Genomic DNA, 23,696 nt, shown 5'->3' on the forward strand with positions numbered 1-23,696 from the left:
GCGGGAGTACTCAAACATACAGAAAGCAAAATGTTCGCCACGGTGTCCCTCAGATAAATTATTTTTGTGCATTATATACATTTTACAGGAAAATTACGTGACCGATGTTACGGGAGTGCTCTGTTTGAAAAACAAGTATTGTAACCAGGTTACCCAGGGTTCTCAAAAAATGTTTTCCCGACCTTAATTGGTCGGAATTCATTAATTTGAGAAATGCTGAATTAACTCAAGTTACTAGACAGTTCAGTTCCAAATTGACTCGTTCAAAAAATTGCACAAGTGGTATCTTGGCAGCAGATTCGGATACAAAAAAAGTGCACCTTACGGTAACCCAAATACAATGAATATATGAAGTTCATATATTTTGAACTGCGGTATTAGATACTTATGCATAAATAGCGCTCTCTACTGCGTGGATCGTGCATCATACGTAGTAACCCAAATATTGCAATTTCTAATTATGGAAGAAAACATCGCTAGAAATTCAGCGCTGAAGTCTGCTCTCTGTTGGCCTTTAAAGGGTTTTACCGCACTTATCAACTTTGTTGATTGACAGTTGATGAGTGTCAACATCTGCTCCAATGCCGAGTCACGCGACCATTACCGAGCTTCTGAAAACGAACCAACCAGAATGGCTAAATCTGTTCTAGAGAAGGACTGGAGAGACCTTGAGACCTTAGCCTCAGAGCGAGGTTTTTGGGCGCTTGGAAGGGTGCTGTTAATAAGCGAGAAATAGAAGAAGCTTCTGCAGACTGTTTTTTAGTCCAATAATTTAAATGTTTTTTTTTTTTTAACTCAGTGTATATGAAGACTGAACTTACAAGTTATTAAAACACTTAACAGCATGCAAATGCAAGTTTTGCGAAAGTCTAATTTGGGTTAATGTATTTTAAGCGACGTTCATACATGTTTTGGCTTCGTTTTAATGCATTTTCATTACTCTCAATCAGCTGGATTTGTCGATTACTATTTCTATGTCACTAATCTAGCCCCTGATTAAGCCAAAAATTCGAAAAGGTTCTTATCTTCAGACGTTAGAGTTAAGTGATGTTTTTGGTTGCAGTGTCTTGCATATATGTTTATGTGTACGATCCTTCGCAGTAAAGCACTATTTGAGCAATAGTGAAAATCAGACCTGAAAAAAATTTCAGGCCTGTACGGGATTCGAACCACTGACCTCTGCGATACTAGTGCAGCGCTCTACCAATTGAGCTAACAAGCCAACTGGGAGCAGGCCATCAAATTAATTCGACATAAACCCGTAGATGATAAATCAAACAACAACAAACATATGAAACATATGTATGAACTGCGGTTATGAAACGTTTATGTGTACGATCCTTCGCAGTAAAGCACTATTTGAGCAATGGTGAAAATCAGACCTGAAAAAAATTTCAGGCCTGTACAGGATTCGAACCACTGACCTCTGCGATACTAGCGTCTTGCATATATATTTTTGATTTAAACGCAAGAATAGGGGGTGGCAAACTGAATCTTTTCACTTCGTAGAGCTCTCTGAGAAGGGAGTCACTTGAACCCCCTCCCCCTCCCCCTCCCCCCTCCCCCCACCCTCCGCTCACCCCGGTATTTAAAGCTTAAGGCAAGGATCCACCGTTTGATGAAATCTTTCCCAAATAAGGTGTCTTAATCTCATTTGAGAAAATGCCAAGTTGTAATAGGGAGGAGGGGAGACACAAGCTCCAACAGAAAACCAACAACCTTCCCCCCCTAAGCTACTATTTTGTTGGCCACAGCGCCTGTGGATTGTCTAGTTCAGCTGATTCTGGATTTTGGTGAACTGCCTGCCTTTTCCGCTATTTAAAAGTTTGTTCTAAAATTTTTAAAACCAAATAATTAATGATCAAATATTTTTGCTCCACCCTTCTTTTTTTACACTCGTTACATCTCTAATATTTGCATTTCAGATTTGGTTCCCAAAATTTCCGGCTGAAGTGATATTTATGCATATAAAATAAACAGACACTAAGGCTTGCGCCGTAAACCGCAATTGTGGCTTCGCTTCTGTTCTGTTCTCTAACGGATAGAGAGGATTACACATCTCAAATTCACAAAGTTTTAATGACCTTCATTAGGAACGCCAGCTGATTCCGGTCAGTGGCTCTACGTACACTTTATGTAACGGCAAATATTGGTTTATTACATACATATTATACAAATTCAAATCCGGAGATAAAAACCCATTTTTTACAAAATAGTATTCATTAATAAACCAGTCGGCTACGTCTGATCCTGTGAGCTTCTATTCAACTCTTGTTGATATTTATATTTCTACAGTATGCAGCGGATGAATTCCTGGCAACCAATTTTTTAAAAACATAGAGTTAATTTTTCATTTTCGACCACTGAGTCATCAGCTTCGTTCACTTGGCACGAGAAGTCTGGGGAGAGTAAAAATGCTCTTTGTGCAAGGGAGGTTTCAGCCCCCTCCATCCCTCGTACCCTCCTCAGAGATCTTACTTGCAAAGAAATTCAAACTACAGCTCAAAGATCGAATGTCACAGCCCCCTAACGGGTTTTACTTAAACGCCAAAATTTTTCAGGACTATTCGCAGTCCTTATCAGGCCCCGTTTGTTCGAAGGGCGCATGACGCTATCCGCTGGATAAATCTCTATCCGGTGGATAGTGCAGTACATTTCTCTATCACTTATTCGCTGGATAGGGATTTATCCGTTGGATAGGGTTATCCGCTCTTCGAACAAACTGGGCCAGAACTGTAACTGGAACTGAAATACAACTGCTTGGCCGCGCAAGGTCTGAGTACGAGACCAGACGCGACATTAAGCACGCAGCCTCAAAAGGCACGTTAAATTGCCACCGTATTTGGCAAGTCAAGGTACACTCTCTTTGCCTTAGCCTCTCTTCCAGTGAGATAATACGTAACCAGCCTTCCTTTTCCTTTGACTTTTACAGGTCCGCGGTAGATGAATTTGAAGCCCTTGTCCTTTAGAATGTCGTACGTCTGCTCTGTGACCTGCGAAAAAAGACAGCAAGTTCCTCTAAATCAGTGAAGCTGCCACGTCAGTGTAGCCTGTGAGCAGGCTTTGAAACGTGCTCGCGCCTTTCGAGGCGGCGAGCGATGTGTGTGCGTGAGAGATCTGCACGAGTTTTCGGCTTCGCCGCTCAAGCCTCAGCGTTATTTAGAGCCCACTTGCAGGTTATACGAGCGCATTTGTCATGAAAAATGTTTTGGTATATGCATTTTCAGAAAAAAAAAAAAAACACGTAAACGACATTTGAAACCACTCCCCGGTTAGCTCAATTGGTAAGAGCGCCGGATTGTGTTGTGCGGGAGGTCGAGGGTTCGAGCCCAAGCCGGACCAATACTCATGGTCTTAAAATAACTGAAGAGAATTTGCTACCTTTCTATAATATCAAGAAATGGATAGATATTCTAGTCTTCTCGGATAAGGACGAATAAACCGTAGGCCCAGTCTCCTGCAGGGTTAGAAGTAGGAGACGTTAATTTCCTACGCACGAGATTACTGTGTGGTGGATGTCCTCCCCCTGGGGTGGGATGAGTGGTTGTTCACAGGGCCCCATTTAAAATAGCTAACTGCTAAACTGGGCTACCCTATATAAATATTCCTAAATATATAAATACAAGGCAAATGAAAACTTGCCGAGGAAGCTTTTCCGTTAAACCTTTATTTCAATATTTTTTTGGGTATGGTCCTCATCAAATCAACCTCGTTTGCAAATGTTTTCTTTAACAAGCGTTTCCCATCAAGTTTCTCAGCTCAATAGCTGGCACGACGGTTCTTTAACCAAAAAACCTGTCAAGGTGCAATTTTCTCATCCACAACACAGAGGAACACCTACAAACCCTCGTCCCTTTAAAATGTCTTCAATGCCTAATAAGACATGAAGTATGGTTCCCATGACATTCTAACAAATTCCTGGCATCGGCATTTCTCTTTAGTGCTATGGAGACCTTTTCTATATTCCTTTTACTTTTGTACATTTCAAATAGGAAACAAAACAAACCTGCATATAACCAGCTTTTCCAGTACTTTCCATCCTGCTGGCCACATTAACCGTGTTGCCCCAAATGTCGTAGTGCGGCTTTTTGGCGCCAATTACTCCGGCTACAACAGGCCCTTGACAGATTCCTGAAAACAAAAGTGAAAAAAAAAGTTTCCGAAAATAGCTTTCCAAGACACTGTAGCGGGCATTGTTGCTCAATAACTTGATCATCTATTCACGTTACAGTTCATGTTTTTCGCGGACGAACATAGTCTTTTTCGCAGTTGGTCCCCGTGATCTTCAGTCACATAAATTTTCTCGCGCATTTTGCAGACGACAATTATCTATTTCGTGATTAGTTCTGATGATCTTCAATCACGTGAACTTTCCCGCACTTTACGCGAACGACAGCTATTAATTTAGTGATTGGTACCAATGATCTTCAATCATATGAATTTTCCCGCAGGTGCTTTTTTCGCGGATGACAGTTTTCATTCATCTCATAAGTAGAATTAAACTTCCTTCACTTTCGTTCCATTAAAGCCACTTTCGACCTATGTACTTTCTATAAATCAACTGAGAGAAAAACTAAACGCGATAACTCACCCACTCTTAGGACAAATTGATTGAAGCATTCTGCGTTGATAGAATCCAGTTTGTCTTTCAATGCAAGTGCAAAATCGACCACCGTTACAACTTGTTCCCAGTTCTCACTGTATTGAGACTAAACATCGAAAGAGTAAAAATAAGTATCGGATGTTTACAACGGTACCTTTTTTTTCGTTCTATTACTACTGGTACCAAAATAAGACCTTAATCTTGTTTATGCCGTCGCGTCGTATTTTGATAAATTAGTGATAAGCTTACCTTTTCAGTTGCGTCACGTTTCCAATTTCTCATAGGGACCTGTTCATTATTTATCGCCTGGCAGGAGGGAGGGAGGGGTTGGGGGATTTTGGAGGATCGCATGGTTTTCAGGGGGAACTGAAGGGGATCAGTCATTGCTAAAGAGCAAAAAGGGGGAATATAGAAAATTGACTGCCAACGAGGGGGAGATCATAACAATATTACAAACGCCTTATGGGGATCAGACAAATTTTATCGACACGAATTAAATCTAGACCAAATCCTTCAACCCCACTCCCCCAGGCTGATCAGTCCTTAAAGTGGTCCACATTTCTTCTTGGAGGGGGTGTAAGGATTTTAGGGGGGGAGGTTGCATGGTTTTCATGGAGAAAAGAGGGGGATCAGTTGTCGCTAAAAGAGTATAAAGAGGGACTATAGAAAATTGACTACCAATGAGGGGGAGATAGTAAAAATATCAGAAAGCCGTGGGGGGAGGGAGAGGGGGTATCAAATAAAATTTTAATGTGAGGCAACCAGAATCCTCTCCCCCCCTCCCCCATGATAAATAATGACCAGGCGGAGGACTCCGAGAGGAGTATGGATATTTTAGGTGGTTGCTATTGATTGGACGTGTTCCTCATTTTACCTCACATTCTGGTTTGAGTCCAGCTGCCGCCATATACGTGCTCTTGATCGTTTTGATTTTCTCAATAGTTCGAAACCTAGCCTCTGACAAAACCTGGAAAATAAAAAGTAAATAAGAATGAAAAAGATAAAATTTCAAATTCGATGAGATCCTACTGGTATCTTGACAGAGCAATTTTCAATAGGGTGTCGAAAGTGATCCGGGATAGCAGTGGTTTTGCTTAACTTCGCTCTGTGATTGGTCCAGAAAACCCGCACCATTCTTTCAACCAATCAGAGCAAAACTAAAACTGAATCACGACTTGGTCGCGCTCATTTTCCCGCGCTTTGGGAGTTTGGTTGTTTTTACGTTGATTTCTCATTGGCTCTTAGGTATATTTTCCTTTCTTCTGATTGGCCGTTCTGATTTACGAAGCTCAACCGAAACACTCTAAATTAATATCAATAATCGATTCGAGCCTCCCTTTTTTGCATGTGTTTCTAAAGGGGCTTGTAAAGGATATCCCTCGGATGGAAGGAGGGCTGCTGCCTTGTCTCAGCGATGCTATTTCTTAAAAATCTCGGAACCATATTAAATAAATGTTAGCACATAGATCATGAGTTTCTAGTATTAATGTAAGATTTCAATACCTCGTCAAAATCATTTATGATTTCGTTCAAGAACCTGATGCATTCCTTTCCGCCGTCGTTGATTTGATCTTCAGAGTAAAATTCATCAAAGTTTGGAATTGAAGCAAACATTACTGTCACGTACTTGTATGACTGGCTGTATAGGTCCTGTCACGCAAAACAGAGGATAATTAACAATTACTCCACGAGCGCGCGTTGGATATGAGATGATAGATAGCCAACGAGGCGCGTAGCACCGAGTTGGCTATAATCATCTCATATCCAACGAGTGCGAGTAGAATAATTGTTTTATTAAAACGCCTCCAAGAAATTATTATTTTGTAAGAAGAAACCGGATTTTTTAGCTCCCTTTTGATTTTAAGCTGACGCGTACGCTTACCATATTTGTAGATTATGGCATATTGGCTCATATACCATAATGGCTAAGCCAATAAAAAGTCTTGAATTGCATTATCCAATGATCCAGTTTTTAATAAAACATGCTACACAATGCGCTGATTTCAACTTCCATTTTGTTTTGTTACTATCCATGTTATTTGTTCTCTTACCACCGTACGTATTCTCGACCAATGAGAGACAAGCACAAGATTATACACATTCTGGCGCGAGAGTTTGAGTTTCCCGCGTTTTCTTAGCAATTCACGCGAAGCTTGCACCATGTCTAGGTTCCACAGATAAACCATAATACTCATACAATTGAAAATTAGGCAAAGCGAAGAAACTAAAAGTTGAACGTTAACATCCAACCTACCGTTTCGTCTTTATTCTGATGTTGAAGAAAATAATCCGCCACATGCTCAGGTAAAATGTTGTTCACTAACTTTTGATTTCTTTCCCTGATTTTCTCCACTTCTGTTTTCTTTTCAAAGGCCTGCAAAAAGCACATCTAGCGCTGTAAACAAAAAGTTTTCTGATGCACGCTCCGAAAAGTCCGAAGAATTAGTCGGAAAGCCGTACGTTCGAGCTCTCGGAGTTCTTTTTCTCCGAGTATGCCTATGTCATTCAATGAATAACACAATTTTTCACTTAAAAAGTTTTCCTTTCTTAACTGTAAGCAAAAATGATTTGTGGCACAAAGAAGTTATCATAATAAAATCACAGATACAAGCATACCTCCATTTTCCATAAGAACAACAGACGTGCAGTTCGTTCAGCCTGAGAGAGAAACTTGTAGATTAGCTGGGTGTGTCTAACATATGCACGTGCGTGTTTACATGGAAACCACACCCAACTCTACTCCCTACTCGATCACTGAAAAGTCAACACAAGTAATATATCATTAACAAATCATCTCTTACTTGTCGGCTATGAAGGGCGAGGATACAAAAACAGAGCACCATGATGACAGACGAAAAATACTTCTTTGGAACGAACGACGTGTTTCTATCAAGAAAGAAAAGTTAATAAAAAAGGAATTAAAATGATTAAGCAAGAAATTAAATCATAGAGACTGGAATGAATAAAGGAATGGGTCGGCGATAATGGCGTAAAATATTTTTCATATCCTCTTTCTTTAGTCCTTTTCTCCAATGCGCCTATTCCCTCATCCCTTTCTTCCAATTCCCCACCCTTTTTCCCCTATTGTAAACCTACCCCCCGCCCCCTATCTATTGTTCTCTATCCGTTATTAAATTTCTCCTATTCCTGTTCGCTATCCCCTATCCCCCTTTTCCTATCCCTTGCTCCCTATTCCTGTTCCCTGTCCCCTATTCCCCATGCCTATTCCCTGTTCTCTGTCCCGCATCCTTATACCCTTTACTAAGTCCCCTGTCCCCTGTCCTTTGTCTCCTATTCTCAATCCCTAACCCTTAATTTCCCTTTCCCTACCTCCTATCCCCCATCCCCTTATCCCAGCCTTAGACTGAATCCCTCCAGGATAAAGTTCCCAATTCCCAGTCTATCCCTCGCTGTTTCTGCTTCCTGCGCACCATAATACCTAACCCCTATTCTCTTAGTCTCCACCCTTGTATCCTATGTCCTATCCACCATACACTATCCCTATTTCTATAAGCCATCCCTGATCCCTGTTAGCCCCATCACACTATCTCCTTCTCCCCCTATCCCCAACCGTAACCTGCATCCGTCCAGCAAGATATCCCCGCTCCCCGCCCTCCCCACCCATCCGTTCTTGTTTCAACCTACTGTGTACACTAACAATCAAAGTAGAAACTTACGTATTGACAGGGTGCACATAGGCGTCATAGTTATCGTAAATCTCCTGTTTAGTAAAGATGTTGATGATGCAATAGGCGAGTAAGACACCCAGTGTTAATAAAAACTTTAGTGAATGGCCAAGTTGGACTAGAACCGAGATCCCCACTAGAATCAGGATACCATTGTAGGAAAAATACTGGGAACAAAGAAGAGTCAACAAAAGATAGCGTGAGACAACATTTTTTGGGGGAAAAAATAACAATATGATAACTTTAAAATCAGTGAGAGTGACTGCGCAGAGGTCTTTGAATTTTTACATTTATTTCGGTTTTGATGTGACTCTTTTCTAGTCGACAAAAAAATGCGTGGAAGGGTTTGATCGACGATAGGAATATATTTTTGTTTCAAAATGCATAACTTGATAAACTCCTTTACTTCGTAGTGGAAATTGGGAGTGGTTAGTGATAGCCACCTGCAACAATTCTTAAGGTCTTACGCTTCTTAAGTGCGGCAATGGAAGCAGATCTGGTCGGATCTGAAGTTTCAGCCATCTCCTCGTTCCAGTCCTTCGATGGGCAAAGAACTGAGAGAGACAATGTGTCACTTGAAAGATTGGGGTGAGGAGAGGGTTAACTTTCCAATATACTGAATCTCGAAATATGGCGTCTCTACGTAGAAACACAGAAAGGATTATCACATGTACGAGAGGCTAGTAAGTCCAGAATAATTGCAATTCAGATTGGACACCATATTTCGATTCGGTGTATTCCTGAACTTTGTGCAAGCACGTACCTGAGGATATTCACATGACGGACTTGAAGGATTAAGATACTCTGATCTGTTGACTCTCAGCTCATCCTTTGTTTCGTCCAGTTTCGTTGCTGTACAATCAAGCTGCGGAGGACATGAGAAACATTAATGAGTTAGTTACCAGTCTGTTCTCTACTTTTTCATTGCGGTCAAACTTCGACGCATGTGCTAACGTTGTAATGATTAGGTAGCGTGCTTTCAGGCTGTCAGAGCTAAGTTTTCACACCTGCCAGATACAAACAATCAGCCAAGCCAGAAAGCCACGAGTTTTCATTTTCCCCTTTTTGGACCGGCAGCCAAGATTGATTCCCTTGCCAGACGTTTAACCGCAGTACTAATTTTTCATGGTTTTAAAAAACCAATTCGGGGATGTAGAAATAATGGGTACAAATTTTTAGTTTCGTCCCAGAATGGCATGTACTGTAGCTTGTCCCCCTACCCAGTCCTCGCACAGACAATGTCAATCCCATAATATTCGACCTGGGTACGAGATTGACGATAGCTTACCATGTCAATCAATTCTGTTCCAGCCAATACGGATACGCTTAAAGCAGCGATAAGTGTTCGAGCTGGTTTACTACCATCGAGGATCTTTGAGAGGTCTACTAGAAACCGGGGAAAACACTGGAAAAAAAAAATTGCACAAATAGGTAAATTCTTTAATGAAGAAGGTCTTTATTTGAAAATAATTTTTTCTGTGGAAGTAAACATTTAACGAATGTGTTGGACACAGAAAAAATCTAAGAACCCGGCTGGTAGATTCAAAGCCCAAACAGGTATGATTTCGCAGTTAATTCCTCTGCGAACTGAGCCAAGGAGAATTAAGAGGCAAAATAGTCTATACTCGAGCCAGGTGGCTCACTGTGCCGGAGCTTATCCCCGCTTCCATAGCAAGCGATTATTACTAACTTCCCCCGGGATGGGATGCTAGTCCATCGCAAATTTACCCTCCAACATCAGGCTTCCCTGACAATTCACTCGTACCCAGTCAGGTCTCGAACAGAGGCGGCGGAGCGTTTTGAAACATTGGGAAGCTTATCTTTAACCATGCCATGCGCATACTCCTACTCAAATTTTCCAAAATGCCCCTTTGCGTCGTTCGTCGGCGCGAGCAAACTTCTTTTCAAACTTTACAGTTTCGAGTGTGTCGTTGATAAGCTTCTCATTGACAGGCCAGAGCTGTTCAAAAGAAGTTTAACAACATATTATTTCGCCAAACAATCGCGATGCTACAAATTTTTGTTCGGGAGGCTACGCCCTCTGCACCCCCTACCTACCTCCCCCAAACCTGGACTTTCGGAGACGGTCGGAGTCCAGCGCATTATCCTTCAGGCCATTGCGTCTCCCACTATCGGTGAACTGGGCCAAGTACTTGTTTTATTAGCTCCTTCTTTTATCTAAAACTTGTGCCAGACAATGAAGGATTAAAATAAGCAGCAGAAAGTTATCTCTCACCTTTGGGAAACTGACAGCAGCTGTTATTACCGTAGGAATAGCCAGGAACAGAAATCCCAAGGAAAACGTCAAATAGTTTCGTAAAGATCTGTGTGAGATAAAATTATAGTAAAACACTTCGAAAAAGATCTTGCTTAAGTGATCCTAATTTTTCTTTCGAATGCTTGTAACAAATTTCGAGAGACTCCAAATTTCCACCAGATCTCAAAGACGACAGGTAGACAAAAAGATTTTGGAATGACTTTCGGCACGGCACTTCCCTCCCTAAAAATGGAAAAAGACAGCTGACTGCAAAGGAAAAACCTCCAACTTCCCCGATTGTAGTTCGTGACACATGGGCGTAAATATAATCTCTTCTTTTTCTAATTTCTAGTCCCCACTCTTCACTTTCATTACCCATAATACCCCCTGACTCACCTTGGTAAAATTGCAAGTTCTACAAAGAAACAGAAGACGATTACAATGCAGAGGCAAAACAGTGACTCTCCACTCATCTCCTGTTTCTCCAGAGTATACTATAAAAAAAAAAATCGGAAAAAAATAACAAAATGACACAATGCTACCCAGATGTTAGATCGAGCATTGCTGTTTTGTCTTAAAAGTAAAACCAAAAATAAGGGCCAGTTACTTTCACGAGGTCTAGCCCAAACCAAGGTTTTACGCAATCCGAGGGGCCTCAGGATTTCCCTATAAGAGCGCTGATTGAATAAAACGACAAGTCCTTCCACTGTTAGCTGTCGGTCCTCCAGACAACCATAAATGTTCAGAAAAAAGGTAGAGCTAATTTTAGGACTGTTTAGGACCCAATTTTTGTTAAACAACGGGCAAAGTTTGTTTAAAAAATCAGACCCAAGGGGTTTATGGGAAAAGACCACGATTAACCAAGATGAAATCCTAAATTCTCCTTTGAATTTCCTTTGTTTGTTTGTTTTTTAAACAGATGCAAGAATTAAATATTTCTGCGGCACGAGAGCAACAGGACAAAGGCCTTGGCCCTTGAGTATAGATGCATTATGGGTATAGTGATACGAGTATTAAAGCTTGTGATTGCACGTGGGCAATCATTCTAGGCCGACACCTTCTCAGCTATTGCTAAGTTTATTTACTTATTTATTTTTTGCAAGTATGCATATAGCCTAGTAGGAAGGTTACGTGAGCTTGTGCATGGTTCCTACCCAGATTTCCTGTCTCTTTTTCCCTACGGGGTTTTTCACAGCAGGTTTTTTCTGGCCACCGTTCTAACCACGATGTTTGTTAGTGGTTGCTAAACTCTCGGTATGTCTTTTTGTCGCGTGCTTTGATAACAATTACCGAAAATGCAATGGTTTTGAGTATGTGTTTCTTCATTATTGTACGCTGGTGCTCGGCCGAAACATGCAAAATAAACCTAATGGTTCAATATATTAGTGTCTGTTGAGTAATGTAGCTGAAATATGGAATTTCTGGCGTTTGAGTGCCAACGAATAAGCCGGAAAGTAAAGTCTGTACCAGGCTAAGTGGCTCCCTCATTTGGAGCTTTTCCTCAGTTTCCTTAGCTTAAAGCGACTAGGAGTATTACAACTCCTCCTGGATGGGATGCTTCAAGTTAACCGCCAGCCTGTCATCAGGCCAGTATCCATTTTTTTTTTTTTTTTCTCAGCTCGTGAGCGGGCGGTATTCTACAAATTCTGCGATCTGATTGGTTCCGAGAGCGGGCAATATTCTCCCATCCGGCACGCTCACAGCGGGCGGTACCCGTTTCGCCTGAGTCACTTTGCAGAATATCACAAGCTTCATTGCAATTTTTCACAAATAAATCTCATTTTGCCGGCTGGGCAAAATTTGTAAGGAAAAAATTCGGTCACGACCTTTTGACGATGAATAACACGAATTCTTTCTCCTCTGTCGCTCTCAAATCACTGGTTTTTTCCCGCAAAAATTAATTTCTAATTTTTGTAGTACTAAATTTGTTTTTAAAAAGATTGACTCACTGCCTGAAAACATCTTTTTATCTAATAATCCTTCACAAAAGGTAACTCAGAAAGTTAAAACGAGAGGTAGTTGCAGTTAACAATTACGTTAATCAATGTGACTCTCATTCGCCATTATTTAAATTCTTCAATACAATTTGTTCGTGTTGTGTGCTTTTTAATTCCCTTAATTCCTTTCGGCCGTACACGATTACATCATAGATACTACAGACTGCTGTTGGGTAAGGGGAGGGGTGGGTGTGCAGTTGTTCACGTTGTGATACTGATCCGGATTTTCTTCCACGGAATCCTTCAAATAAGAAAGCCATAATTTTGTTTTTACCTGAAACTCACAATCACTTTCCAGAAATCGCAAAGTAAAAGGATTCATCTTCTCCTTGACGCTGAAGAAAATAAAAAGAAACGAAAATTACTTACAGCAGAAGACTGCAAAAACGAAATGAAAATCTATAAATCAACGCAGCTAGTTTAATCCATCTCGTTTTCTCGTGTATTTATCTATTTATTTCAAACTTCATACCCTCCTGCTCGCTCGTCAAGAACGTCTGACAGCAGTATGTTTAGATTTTTTTCACTGAAATAATAAATAAGGAAGAACGTGTCAAGGAAAAGAAATATTTTGGCGGCAAAAAACATAAAAAAAAACTGAAACACAATGAAGCATAATCTTAAGAGTTGCCGATATTCTAAATTTTGAGGGAAAAACACACACACAGAGAAAATATTTTTTAGAGATCAGCGACCTTGTTGTAGTAGAGGAGTCTGACTTTTCCGACTCTTCCTCCTAAAATGAAGAAAAAAATAATTTCAAACACCATTTCGTCCAGAATTTACAACGAAAGGAAAAGTTTTGATCTGACCAATCACAAGGAAAGTAAAAAAAGACAACCAGCATTAACCAATCAGCATACAGGAAAGAAACGTGGCGAACGAAAAAAGAGCTGAAAAAATGCCATCCGAGTCAGGAGCGGGAATACGTTCAGCCTGCACCAAGAGCGGGAAAATATGCAGCCTGCACGAAGAGCGGGAAAACATGCAGCTCGCGCTAAGAGCGAGAAAACATGCAGCATGCACCAAAGGTAGGAAAACGTGCCAACTGCACCAGAGGTACAAATTGGTGCTAAGTATAGATGACCCTTTTACCTGGTCGTCACTTAAGGACTCAAGTTATAACTCACAGGATCTCAAATTCTCTTCTTTTATCAGTTTTAATAATATTATTTAAAGACTAGTTTTAAAGTTTATAAACGAGAGAGGAGATACATGTCTCTGATGACGAGGAAAAGACCAAAAATCAGTTATTTAGATAGCTGCAAGCTATCTAAATGATCTATTTGCTCACATCAAAAAGAGAAACTCTTCTGAACTCCATCTCTTTTCTGTTAATGATATGTTCTTTATCTCCCGTTATAAGCTCCACTATTGGTGACGAGGTTCGTCTTTTTTCTTTTGAAGAAGGGTCAGTCAGCCACATAGCGTCCACGCTTTCCTGACAAAGGAACAACAAAATACATTTTGGCGTTTTTTCAAAATTAGCACAAAGGTTTTCTACGGTGAAGTGTTTGTTATATCTTATTCTGTATGGACCATAACAACCTGATTCAATAGAATTGAGGTCTTTCCAGTTGCCTTACTATTTCATCTATTTGTATCAGACAGATATACTTCCTTTCTTTAACTCTATGGCGCTTTTTGGCTAAGTGACGTAAATCCAAACCCAGAGTAATCCCATCGTCCAATTAGATGAATGGAAGTTGTCAAGAGCAACCAATGAGAACTCAAAGAAAAAAACCTCCAAACTCCCTGGACCGCGATTGGTTTTACTTTGACTCTGATTGGTTGAGAAAATGGAGCGAGTTCTATGGACAAATCCCGAAGCGAAGTAAAACAAAACAAAGTAATCCCGCATTACTAACGAAACTCAATTCAAAACTGCTATGAAATAAAAAAATAAAAAAAACTCACCTGGCTTTGGGATGATGCTGGTTTATTCCCGTCTTCACTTTTTCTTCTCACAATCAAGAACGTTTTAACTCCTTGTTCTTTAATGAAGTCGTTTCTAGTGTGACCCTCACCCGGCTCGACATCGTAATCCAGTTTAACGCAGTTGTATGTGGACTCTGATATGTGAACACGACTGTGAATAGGAAACAGAGAGAAAACGCTCATAAAGGGCACAACATCCTAATGAGGGTGTGGCTGGGTAAAGGGCCTGAGTAGCATACGATCCCCTTCATCTCTGTTCGGAGGAAATGATAGCTTATGCGAATAAAACAACCTAATATGTTTGTTATTGTCACTGAAAGTGCCAGTTCACGGTCCGCATACTTGAAAAAAACACCTCTAGGTCTCTGATCCATGTCACACTTTGAGATCAAAGCCAAATAAATTTATAACGGCCGTGAAGAAACGAGGCGTGGTGATAAATGCCATCAGAAGGTGATGGCAAAAGTTGGGAGGTAGTAGAGAACGGAAGGCGAGAGCTATTGTCTCCGTCTGGGTTCGAGAGCGGAACATTAAAGTCAAGTTTCTTCTTGTTTCGCGTCTCTGCTCAGATTTCCTTCCAGCTTCTCCGAGTTTCCTCTATCCGCAAGAATTAACCCACCAAATTCCAGCTTGACCTTGCACACGTATCTGAAAACGAGTTCCTAACCTCACTGGAATTACATGGATAAACAATCACCTCATCATGTTATGCTATACTCGAGTGAACCCGCGAGAACTCGCACGATCGCTCGAGTGGTCTCGCATAACTGCACGATCCCACCAACACCCGCACAAAATAATAATACTTTTGCTATACCAACCCGGGTATTCCTCCGGATTCCATGCTGTTAGCCAATGTGACGTCATTTGACCAAGCATCAAACTGCCACTTGATCTTTCCCAGGACTCCAGCGAGCACAGATCCTGTATGGACTCCGACGCGCATGTCCAGAGTTTTCACGCCGGTTTGCCGCCTGACCTTACTGCAGAACAGAATAAAATATATCATTCGCTGTACGTTAAAAGATATATCACAAAGACGGCGTTACAATGAAAAGACATTTGTATTGTTTTTGTTTCCATAGTTACTCACGCAATGTGACTTATCATGTCACGTCCCATTTCAACAGCACATTGCGCATGCTTTTTGTTGTCATCCAGGCCCGCGATGCAATAGTAACAATCTCCAAGAATTTTAATTCGTTGACAGCTGTTTTTCTGCGCGAAAAAAAAAAAAAAACAGAATAAATATCGAAATATCAAGAACAATGAAGACACGATAACACAATCAATTCCAAAGTACCGGTAAGGCGAAATTAGCTGGGAGATCTCTTAGCCAATAAATAGGGAAGGCAAACTGACCAATCAAAAGAGTTTGTGCGAAGCAACATCTGCCGCGTTAAGTCGGCGACACAATTGGCGATTTGAGCTGATTGCAGCAATCGGCGTATAAAAATGCAGATATCTGGCGTGTCAGATATCGACGATTTTCGCCGGCGATCAAATTCGCCTTCATCGGCGAATAAAATCGCCAAGTGCGTCACCAGATTAAGTTTTTCTGTACGTAAAACGTGTGTAAAGAAAACATACGTAAGCAGTTTCCACTGCTGCGTAAAAAGAAATACCACGCGTCTTTTTTATGCAAAAACCGCATAAAACTTAAAAGCTGTTTAACTTTTCTTTAAACTCGAGTGCTTGTGACTTGCGTTAAACGCACCAGAAACGCCTTGAAAAAAACGCGGAAGAACGCCTCGAAAAAAACGCGGAAGAACGCCTCGAAAAAAACGCGGAAGAACGCCTTGAAAAAAACGCGGAAGAACGCCTTGAAAAAAAACGCGGAAGAACGCCTTGAAAAAAAACGCGGAAGAACGCCTTGAAAAAAAACGCACCAGAACGCCTTGAAAAAAAACGCGGAAGAACGCCTTGAAAAAACGCACCAGAACGCCTTGAAAAAAACGCACCAGAACGCCTTGAAAAAAACGCGGAAGTGGAGATATGACAACGGTTAGTCAACGTTTAATCATCAATGCAAATTCACGTGGGTGGACAAACGCGACAAAAAACTTCATCACTTTACTTTAATTGTGACTTCGGATCAGTTTTTGGAACATCACTCATTCTCCCTAACAGCTTTCCCTTTTAAACTACATAATCACTTATCTCGCTGTTCAACCATCTGATCAATTTTCCATACGTCAAGTGCGTCAATCGAGACATGAAGCAAGCGAACTGCGGATGCATAAGAGTTGCTGGAGGCGTAGCTGCGAGCAACATTAGCCTCACGTACGCTCTCCAACCAAGCCTGTTACGCGCTATCAGCCATTGTCAATTCTTCTGTGTAGCTGCTACACGTTTCGTTGTAAATTAGTAACGACGATTTGATGTTAGATTGAGATAATAACTTCTACCTAATAAGTCTGTGTATTCTTACCACTTGTTTGCCGGATAAGGTATGGATGTTATAGAGAGAAGCTACAAGTTAATCACTTCTGGGATTTAGGAGGTTAAGTAATGCGCGGAATTAAACAAGAACTTACTGTCCCAATCTTGTCGAAGTTAGCAAACAATTCGTTGAGTGTGATAATTAACTCTTCTGCTGTACATTTAGAGGAAAGTTCCGTGAACCCAACGATGTCAGCAAAGAGGATACTGAAGTAAAAAAGAAAAAGAAAAAAGAAAAGGTTACCCTCAACTGAACTGAGTTTTAAAGTTTTCTTTCCAGTTCTCTTTGAAGGTTTTTCCTGTGTTATTTTTTAGGCAGTATAGGTGGAGAAGCTATGACTATTATTATTATTATTATTATTACAGTTTTTTAGAATAAGAGTGTCATTTCCCTTCTCATATATTTTTTAGTGTAATTTACTTTTATAAGGAAAATTTTGATACACGTTTTTTGAAATTCTTTCAATACGAACTGGTAGTTGCTTTCGCGATTTTTATATGTAGGTCGTTTTTGTTATCAAAGTTAGTTTGGGTCTGATACGAGTCTGATCCTAGAGAACCGAATTTAATAGATGTGTTCCATTATTATTATTATTATTATTATTATTATTATTATTATTATTATTATTATCAATTTATAAATTTTTTTTTCACTTAAGGTTTCCTTATACAAAACTTGAACAAGAGATTTTGCGAAGAGAGAAATTTTCAAATGCGAAGTGCGTGAGAGGAAATGCTATTGAAGAAGAAAGTTCATTTGATCGGTCGAGAAAACGCACGTCATCCTCTTAACCAATCAGATTCAACACAAAAGACAACCGTGCCGCAGCCACCCACGTTTTCCCGCGCTTACGCAGTTTGCTTGTTTTCACTTCGCGATCTCATTGGCTCCTTGTGATATAATCCTTTGCGCTGTTTGACTCTGATGATTACTCTGGTGTTTTTTGTTTTGCGACGTTAATCAACCTTCGCTCAACATTTTCCCTAGGAGAATGGAGAATCTAAAAAAACTTTTTTTTCTCTATCAGCGCGTGTTAAAAGCATAACTACCTGCACTCCTGATGGCGTTTGAGAAACAGTTTGTTAAATGCTCCATCTTTCAAAAATGTCCCATCATGTTCAAGGTCATTTACCATTTCTGTGGCCACATGTTTCGGAAGGACAGAGTGAAGTAATCGCCTCTATGAGATAAAAAAAAAAAAATAAGACTAAGACTAACAAATGTATCGTACGGTTTCCAACAGAAATGTCGCGAAAAGTTTGCACGTGCTCATAATAAGGTTTTCCTGTTTTGGTATATTTAGTAGTTGATTAAATAAGTTATTATTTCTTGTCGCCAACATGGATTTATGGAATGTCAAAGGAAGTATTGACCGGCGTCGTATAATCGAGCCTTCAAAAACAGAGATGTATTTAATCAAATAGTCGCTAGTAAAACCGCATGCATAGACTAACACTATGATTGTCAAGCAAGCCGATGTAACAGGAGACTCGTGGCCACGAATCATTGAAGAATGTGTAAAACAAAACTGGAACTTTGTCAAGTTAGCTTAAATTATCTTACCACTCCGGACTTACGTATCTGGGTGTGTATATCCGTAGCTTATAAAACATAGCATTTTTGTAACTCAAAAAAGATGGGATTGAGATAGGTTGTTGGATTGTGAACAATGTTGGATTGTGAAGAATAAAGTCAAGTTAACCGAAAATATACAGTCCAAGTCTGCAGAACCAGCATGTGCAGAGTTTCCTTCTAAAGTAAGTGAGAAATTTTGCGAAACCAAATTAGAAATGCATATATGAGGGAGGCTGGGTCAGAAGTTTTTAGTCCTGCAAAATATATCCCAAAGTTTTTTAAGTTTTGTTTGTTTGCAAACGGCGCCAACCTTCTCTATTCTGAATCATCATCATTTTTCTTTTATTCATTCTGCATGTTTTGGTGTTTTTCTAACTTAAATATATCATAACGGCCTCCCTACTTGAAAGATAATTTTTTATCTCTGAGAAACACGACACAGAATATTACTCTACAGCTCCACCCATTAACTGGCGGTTGCTAAGTAGCGATGGTGACCAGTAGTTTCCGAAGTAACCTACCTGTTGTCGATTTTCCGATTCTAAGGCGATTTTCACTTCTAATGACTGCCTGGTTTCCAGAACAGATCTTCTTTGTCTTTTGTCAGCGATATAAAAATCTATAGCACCAATAATATTGCTGCAGACGAACAACAAAATGTTCGCCCCCATCTGTTGGTAGAACAAAAAAAGTGGAAAAGTTTGCTCTAACTTAAAAAGTCTGTAAATTTACAATGGAAAGAATTTCTGGTAAAGTTTGTGTTGGGCAGCTTTTCTTGGCAACAAAAATGTCAAATATGACAAGTATTTCTCTGATAAATAATTTGATCCAACAGCTTGACAGATTTTAATCAAGGAGAAAAACTCAATTGTCAAGGAAGAACTTTGCTAGACGGAATAAATTGTCAAAGACACTTGGCAAAGAAATTACTTATCACTTTACATTCTACGTAGTTTTCCTTTGTAAGTGCAGTTGGAAGTCTTCTTTGTTAATATATGCAGCTATCCGTTAAAGACATTACAATCCCAAAAATATTGAAAATCATCCTTTAAGCTTGATTATTAAACTGCGAGAGTAATCATGCCTCTTTCTTTGCAATCTGTCAACTTTGGACAGCCCTGCTCGTCCACACAAATATGTCACCCGCCTATTTATCAAAATAGACACTTCAAGGCTATTACTTGACACTGTCAAAGCCAAATTTTTTGTGTATCTTAAATCGACTACCGTATTTGAAAAAGTTCTAATATTTTTCTGAGTAATTTCCTTATTTTTACTTTCGTTTCCACTTTAAAAGTATAATCGATGGTGTCATTTATTATCATCAAAGTATTACTGCTGGTATTTGTTAAACAGCAGGAGTTTAGATTTCACTTCCTTTGAAACTCTTTATCTTCAAGACACACGTTGGGAAAGTTTCAGTCAGCGATTACCCGTCTTTCATTAGAAAGTCAAACAAGGTTGGGTAATTTAAAAGGAAATGTTTTTTCCAGGCCTTGATAAAATGTTCAGTTTTTTGGCCAAATCGACTACGGGTTTCGACATATTTTGCGCGACAAAAAGCGATTTGTTACGATTGGAGAAACTTGTTTTTTCTGCAAAATCAGCTCATGTGACCGCCAAAAATAAGCTAATCGCAACTGTTTTTCTGCCATTTATTCGCTACATTTTAAGGCACATTGAAAGCGATATGTTTAAGGGAAAAGACGATTGAGATCGGAAGAAAAATAACCCTAGATTGTCACATAATTGCAAATCGCAGAGATTCGGGCAATTGTTATATGTTCAAATTTCGGTGCAGACGCTCTGATTCTGATTTTCAGTTGCGTGCATCAGTTTGTATCATATCAAATTTGGAACCCGTGGAGATACCGAAAACATCCAAGCCGTTATCATCTTAACGGGAACCCCTATTGTTAATCTACAAACAAAAATAAGTTTATTGTTTCCAGCTGCGATCATAAAAGTCATAATGTTTTCCCTAGATTCTGTTATTTTTGAATGGAAAATTATGATAACTAAAAGACGAATTATTTTCAATTAAAAGCGAAATTGTACGAAATTTAGATGTCACTTGGAGATGTTAGATACAATCTATTAAAACCATGTTAGTAAATAAGCCTATTGAAAGCCAAACTTTGACATCGTTGCGTTAGTGGATTTCAGGCTTGTCTTAAAGGAAGCTTTTAGAGATTGTGTCCTCTTTGACGAAACAATTCATTACTCAAATTACATCGCTGGTGATAAATTTTTCATGAAGACTGCTATTGGCTTTCCACTGCGAGTGACGCATTCGGTCCACCATGTGACGAGATTATAAGTCTCAAAGTCATTATGCCTGAGAGACTTTAGTAAACAGAACCTATTGCACAGCACTTTCATTATAGCGCCAAATGTGGGATAATATTTTATTAGGTTAGCAAAGTTGTAAGCTATAAAGCTTTTCACCATCAAAAAAATTGTGTCGACGTCTTCTTTAAGAGATAGCTAAAAACTGGCCAATGTTGATAGTATGATGTTTCCAGTACTGTGTTCCACATAGAGTTTAATTATTTTGTGTTGCTAAGCAAGATATAAATTAAACCCGAAATGATGAACTGAATATGTTACGCCACCAGTAAATCTTTGTTCGCTCTGACAAAATAGGTTTTCAAGGTCTTACTCTTCATTAAAATTCAAGCTTACGATTGAATTTGGTATAGCATTTGAAATTAAAAGACAATCTATCTGAGGTTTTCAGTTAACGAAGGTTTTACTGCCAGCTCGCAAAACTAGAAAATTTTTGTTTTCATTTCCTTCTTCAGTCTACTGTTTGAAAGTTGGGCATTTAATACAATGACAAAAATTTTGGTCGGAAATAAGTCCAGTCACTGTAGCAAAACTGAGCGATAAACAAGGGTTAAATTTTGAAAAATTAAAATTTTGCAAAATCGTTGCGAAGGAACGAGTATGGTTTATACCATTTAATGAGGCACGTTTCGCTTATTTGTACCTAAGGAGATGTTTCCATACTAATATGAAGATTTTCCATTGTAAATATAGTAGCGCTTCAATATCGAGAGAATACAATCTTGAAAAATGACTTTAGCGGCTAACGTTCTGTGCGTGCTGGGCTGAACCACGCAAAAGTTGAAAATGTTCTGCTCTGCCTTGTTACGAAAAGTTGTGCATTTGGGTCGGCAAGAACTGAAAAGAGCAGCAATATTAAAGAAAAATTTCCAACTAAGCTAATACTAAGCTAGGGATAAAAACATGAAAAGAAAACCAGGTGGCGATGGAAGGTTCTCAGTATTGTTGCATCTTTCGCAGAAGACCGGCAATTTAAACGTTTTGACATTTATCTGCGCTAAAAACAAGCGACAGTGCGCGTGGTTCAAATATACGGGTATGGTGCAATTTTCGACATCAAAACAACAAAATAAGACAACGGAAGATCTTAATAGTCTGTAATTAGCGAAACCTTGCAAGCTTTTCAGATGGGGTACTGCAAATTTACTTTTATCGTTCACTTTCTATGCGATCCGTTAGGTTGTTTCTACATGACGAATATAAATTTGCCATAAATAATAGGTGTTCTTCGCTTACGGAGATTTTTTTAAAACTCCACTAGTTATAAACTTATATTTACCTACCTGCCTTCCAAAATACTCTCGATTTTTTGTAGCAAAAGTACTGGTTATGGTAATATGTCCCACAGCAACCAGGAGCGACATGGCAGCACACAGAGGTAAACTGGCGGGTAGCATAACATTTGTTATAAACATAAAAAAGAGGAACATCCCAACGGAATCGCTTGGCACAAGAGGATAATAACCTATGGCCAAATCCACTTGTAACTGGAAGAACACTGTGAACCATACAATATAGGGCAGGAATTTAAAAACTCGAGCGGGAAACAGCTTCAAAAAATGTAGAATGATGAACGAGAGGTTAAGCGCGCAGAAGGTAGAAGTGACTATGATTCGATTCACTTGTGTCCGGTTCGATTTGGTAAAAACCACCGAATACATCGTGATTAAACACAAATTGACCACAAAATCCAGTAAAATTATATACAAAATCCTGTCCAGCTTCTGCCGGCAGTAGTAACGTTGGTAAATCTCTTCCAGTTGGCGAGACGAGAATTGTACTCTGAAACAAGAAGGCAAACACATCAATTTGCCAACTGATGCCAAAATCATGCGCATTTTACTCGACTGCGTGTTGTTGTAAGAGCTGCTATCTTTAGCGAAAGCAACCTTAACATTTGACGTACTGATCTTCGTTTCAGAAATAGTTCTATCCCAATCGTAAGTTCTTGTGTTTATCGTTTTAAAGGAAGTAGGAGTTCCTGAATTTTCTCCTTCCTCTGAGCGAGATTTCCTTCGTCCTTTGCTAGTTTCAAGCCCGTTAATGTTATTTTCAGTTTCATCGCTCCATTTCACAAATGCAGGCGTCACTCTCGCCGTTGCTCCATTTTTCTTCATGGTTTTTTATGGTTTTTGTCACCCTTTTATCGACCACTTTTACCGCAAATTACCAGCTCGTGGCGGACCTTCATCGTATCTTTTTATGTGCGGCAATCAATCGAGTTTACACAGACTCTCACCTCACCGCTGCGTTTTATGCAAATGTAAGTCAAATCTTCTGTATAAGTCTGATTGGCCATCTCAACAATGCCCCCAGTAGGAAAAAATTAAAACCCGTCGACAAAATTTACTTCACCAGCATGTGTTTTAACAAGAGGCAAAAATAAAACAGAAAAAGTAGTTCATTATGATGTTTTTTTATTCGCCTAATAACCTCCTGAAATTCTTAACTCAGAAGCGTCAATAACTTTCTTGTATAATTAGTCTAAATTGAAACGTTTACGCGCGAAGAACTTCTGTTCACATCTAGCAACAGACGTCGATTTTTACATTTCGACAAAACGCTCCTCCATAAAGTGATACAGACCTTGGATAAAAACTCATCCACCAATTTTCCATCCGTGCGGTCTAATATGCATACAAGTAAAATAAACTTCTCGTTATTTCGCCAAGGGTGACAGCATTTTATATTCTTTTACAAATTAAACTCCAAATTTCGGTTTCTATTCAGCATAACGTTGGGATTATTAGGGTACAAACCGTGTCTGAAAGATGTCAAAATAAGAATACATGCTTGATTTTGGCGGCCATTGCAAAAGACAATTTATCTCAATTTTTTGCCAAAAGTG

At 39.6% G+C, this 23,696-nt stretch overlaps 1 protein-coding gene across 1 annotated transcript; it reads right to left on the reverse strand.

Annotated features, from left to right (window-relative positions):
- Positions 1-2,060: 2,060 nt before the first annotated feature.
- LOC111343424 (adenylate cyclase type 3-like) lies at positions 2,061-23,099 on the reverse strand. The gene is made up of 24 exons (XM_022950596.2): positions 22,132-23,099; positions 19,021-19,170; positions 17,974-18,104; positions 17,019-17,130; positions 15,575-15,699; positions 15,303-15,464; positions 14,461-14,632; positions 13,838-13,984; positions 13,239-13,279; positions 13,016-13,069; positions 12,818-12,878; positions 10,943-11,040; positions 10,526-10,613; positions 9,578-9,694; positions 9,053-9,154; positions 8,281-8,456; positions 7,405-7,489; positions 7,220-7,261; positions 6,858-6,977; positions 6,107-6,253; positions 5,478-5,570; positions 4,592-4,709; positions 4,007-4,131; positions 2,061-2,993 (listed from the first exon to the last, which is right to left on the reverse strand). The coding sequence occupies exons 1-24, from the start codon at positions 22,963-22,965 to the stop codon at positions 2,826-2,828; spliced, it is 3,468 nt and encodes a 1,155-aa protein (XP_022806331.2). The 5' UTR covers positions 22,966-23,099; the 3' UTR covers positions 2,061-2,825.
- Positions 23,100-23,696: the final 597 nt, after the last annotated feature.

Source organism: Stylophora pistillata, chromosome 2, assembly GCF_964205215.1.
Source record: "Stylophora pistillata chromosome 2, jaStyPist1.2, whole genome shotgun sequence".
In the NCBI taxonomy this organism is placed as follows: Eukaryota; Metazoa; Cnidaria; class Anthozoa; order Scleractinia; family Pocilloporidae; genus Stylophora; species Stylophora pistillata.

What these genes read in the sequence shown, in the direction of transcription:
- LOC111343424 (XM_022950596.2), bottom strand. Translation starts at nt 22,965, where the DNA reads ATGAAGAAAAATGGAGCAACGGCGAGAGTGACGCCTGCATTTGTGAAA. An exon ending in CAGCATCATCCCAAAGCCAG is followed by an intron (nt 13,985 to 14,460) that starts GTGAGTTTTTTT and finishes TTCCTTTGTCAG; the next exon opens with GAAAGCGTGGACGCTATGTG. An exon ending in GACTCCTCTACTACAACAAG is followed by an intron (nt 13,070 to 13,238) that starts GTCGCTGATCTC and finishes TTATTATTTCAG; the next exon opens with TGAAAAAAATCTAAACATAC.